General features: G+C 42.3%; 1 protein-coding gene across 1 annotated transcript; it reads right to left on the bottom strand.

The window, feature by feature from the left end:
- Positions 1-5: 5 nt before the first annotated feature.
- Positions 6-1605, bottom strand: LOC109465655 (ATP-dependent DNA helicase Q-like 1; the record flags this gene model as incomplete). The annotated part of the gene is made up of 2 exons (XM_019763039.1): positions 1059-1605; positions 6-495 (listed from the first exon to the last, which is right to left on the bottom strand). Coding segments are annotated over exons 1-2 (717 nt in total), but the record flags the coding sequence as incomplete, so codon positions are not given.
- Between the last annotated feature and the right edge of the window lie 1283 nt (positions 1606-2888).

Here is a 2888-nt window from a genome sequence, read left to right as displayed (position 1 = left end):
GCCGCAGTGGTGCAGACTAGAACACGAACCGAGCCATCCAGTTTACTCATGTCATCCCGAATCCTGCACTTGGTTGATTCAGGTGTTTGAGAGTGGTACATCTCTACGCTCTTCATGTGCTCCTTCTCAAGATACCTCTTACATAAGACATAGATCCTGGTACAGTCATCAATGGATTTGGTGAACAAAAGCAGTCTTGGACACTTGGAATCTTCTGTGTGACTTCTCACCAGTTTTAGAAGCCATTCAAATGTTTCCTTCAGTGGTTGACTACTGTCTACCTTGAGAACATGTAGCTTGATGTTATGCCTGTCAGGGTTATCAATAAACTCCTTGCACCCTTGCATGGCTAGAAGCTTCTGGATTCGTCGTCGCCTTTTTTTGCTTGCAGTAGCAGTTAATGCAAGCATCGGTGTGCCTGGAATTAAACACCGCAATTCCCCAGGCTTTGAAAACCACTCTCTGAAGGGTTCTTCATCGCTCGATGCTTCACCCCTGAAAAAAAGTCAGTAGAAATTGTAAGTTAAAGCTACCTGTCTTTTACTTGTTCACACAAAATTATTACTTTTTGCATAACATTCTTTTCAGCACTAGATTAGGGCCAAAAGAGCATATACTTTGACAAGAAAAGGCTTTATCCTAACACATTGGCCACATGTGAAAGTCATTGTTATCCCTTTTCAATCAATACTACCAACTGGTATCCCGTAGCAGGTTTCAAGAAAGGTTAGAAGTACAGATTTTAATGTAAAGTGTACCTGTCAATCAAGTAATTGCTTCATGTTTATTCACAGTAATTTTAAGTTCAGTTTTCACTGTAACTAAGCTGTACCGTGAACTTACCATTATCGTTAACCTCTTTTTAACACGTTCTTGCTACCACAGTGAAAATTGAGTTCAATGAAAAAGTCTATTTTCTTTTGAACGCGCGCGACCGTGCTAAAGTGCAGTACAGTTGAGTGTAGTATAAACACAATTTTTATGCATCCTCCCATGGCAGGGTCATTTTCGACATGTACTGAATCGGCAAAATAGAAGAAAAGTGACAACAGACTTACCACTGGACAACAGTATGGGCCTCGTCGATCACAATCAGGCCAACGTGTCCCTTGTAAACATCAGACCGCAACATCTCTCGGAATTTTTCATCGCCGAGGATAGTCTCGGGGGAGGTGAGTACAAACTGGAACTTCCCAGCGAGAATGCCCGCCGTATCTCTACTGTCCATCCCGAGGCAAACTGCCGTCAGCCCAAGACCGTTCAAGAACTCACAATGCTCCTTCATTATCGCATTCAGCGGGCTCACAACTAAGACGAACTCCTCTCCAGTCGCGCTCTAACAGCTCTCAGTTGCACAGCTGCTAGCGCGCGACTCTTTCCTGGTTCTTGCGAGTCTTGCTGCGACTGGAAATCCCATGAAACATAGGCTTTTCCCCCCGCCCGTTCGCACACTTAGGAACACGTCCTTTCCACTCATCAAAAACTCCAGAGTGGACTTTTGATGGTCATGCAGGCTCTCTAATCCAAAGAAGTCGCAAAAGTTCTCTTCCCAAGACGACGCCATGTTTGTTTTTATTTGTCACTGAACAGCCGATGTAAGAGCCGACATGATTGGTTCCGATAGCTAGCGCAGCTCATAAATATTTAATGTAGAGTGCGTTGAAGATTTTCTCTGTGATACGTGATTGGCTGAGAGCGTGTCCCTGGAATCGGGTCGTAGAGTAGAAGATGCCATGTTATACGGCAGGGGTAAGGGGCGGAGAAGGAATTCGGAGCCGCTGCCCCTGCCATGGGAGGATGATGAAAGAGTGCACAACCCCACCCTCAACAGGGAAGGGGGGCTACGGGTCGATCTTTCCGGCATTAGGGATTTGGCACTCCCAGCCCCGAGGACAGACAACACTTAAGCTCCTGTTCTGTATAACAGGAGCTTTCAGACCAATTTGCATCATCTTGTGTTGACTTATCTAACTTTTATTCCTTTTTCGACTTCCAAAAATTTTCTTCACTTTGTTTGCATATCAATCAATAGGTTGTGCTTATAAACCTGCATTCCCCTCTGGTCTCTCAGTCACTGACGAAAGCTAGTGGATACTAGCTGAAACGTCTGACGTTTTCAAAATTATATCCAGTTGCTTGAGTAACTGCTTTTGGGCGTATCGTATTACCTGGATGTCTAACCTCCATCTACGTATTTAATGATTCTACTTATCATGTAAGATGTTATCAATGTCGAAAAAAGTGTTATTGAATATAAAACCATAAAAATTTTAATGTTTTAACCAAAATTACTGATTTTTCCCCCAAAATGCCTGTCAGAAACACGTTGCCATGGTAACACAAAAAATCATTAACCTTTTTCACAAATATTAATTTTTTTCGCAGATGCATTTTAGGAAAGGTCACCAAATTTGATGGCTCTAGCTTAAACCGTTCAGGCGCTATCTGAGATTAAAGTTAGTGCGGGTCTCAAAAAACCACTCGGTCTGAATACGGTTTAAAAATCGGGTATTTCTTGTTTTTGTCTTTTCTTCGCCAAAAAATAAAAAAAGGTCAAAATGTATGTTTTTTGTACGCAATGTGGACTCATAGGTTTACACATCTATTTGCAAAACAATTGAGCTCGTATAATTTCTCAAAATAAGCAAAAAACTGCTCTGGGGTCCGCGCCGACCCCAGGTGTACAGATTAATCAGTCCGGAAAGGTGTACTGTTGAGGGATAAGTACCTTAGCTTTGGAATGAGAACATAATCAACTATCCCACCTGTTTAGATACCGATTTTAACAAATATACCCTGCCTAAGAGAGCCAATCTGATATACATGTACTTAAAATGAACGGTTTAACTAGATGAATTCTAACCAGGATGCAACGCCATTGTTTCCTT

This window comes from Branchiostoma belcheri, unplaced genomic scaffold (assembly GCF_001625305.1).
Source record: "Branchiostoma belcheri isolate BF01 breed outbred unplaced genomic scaffold, Haploidv18h27 scaffold1552, whole genome shotgun sequence".
Taxonomy (NCBI): Eukaryota; Metazoa; Chordata; class Leptocardii; order Amphioxiformes; family Branchiostomatidae; genus Branchiostoma; species Branchiostoma belcheri.
Note: the sequence above shows the minus strand (reverse complement) of the source record. Positions and strands in the feature narration are given on the sequence as shown.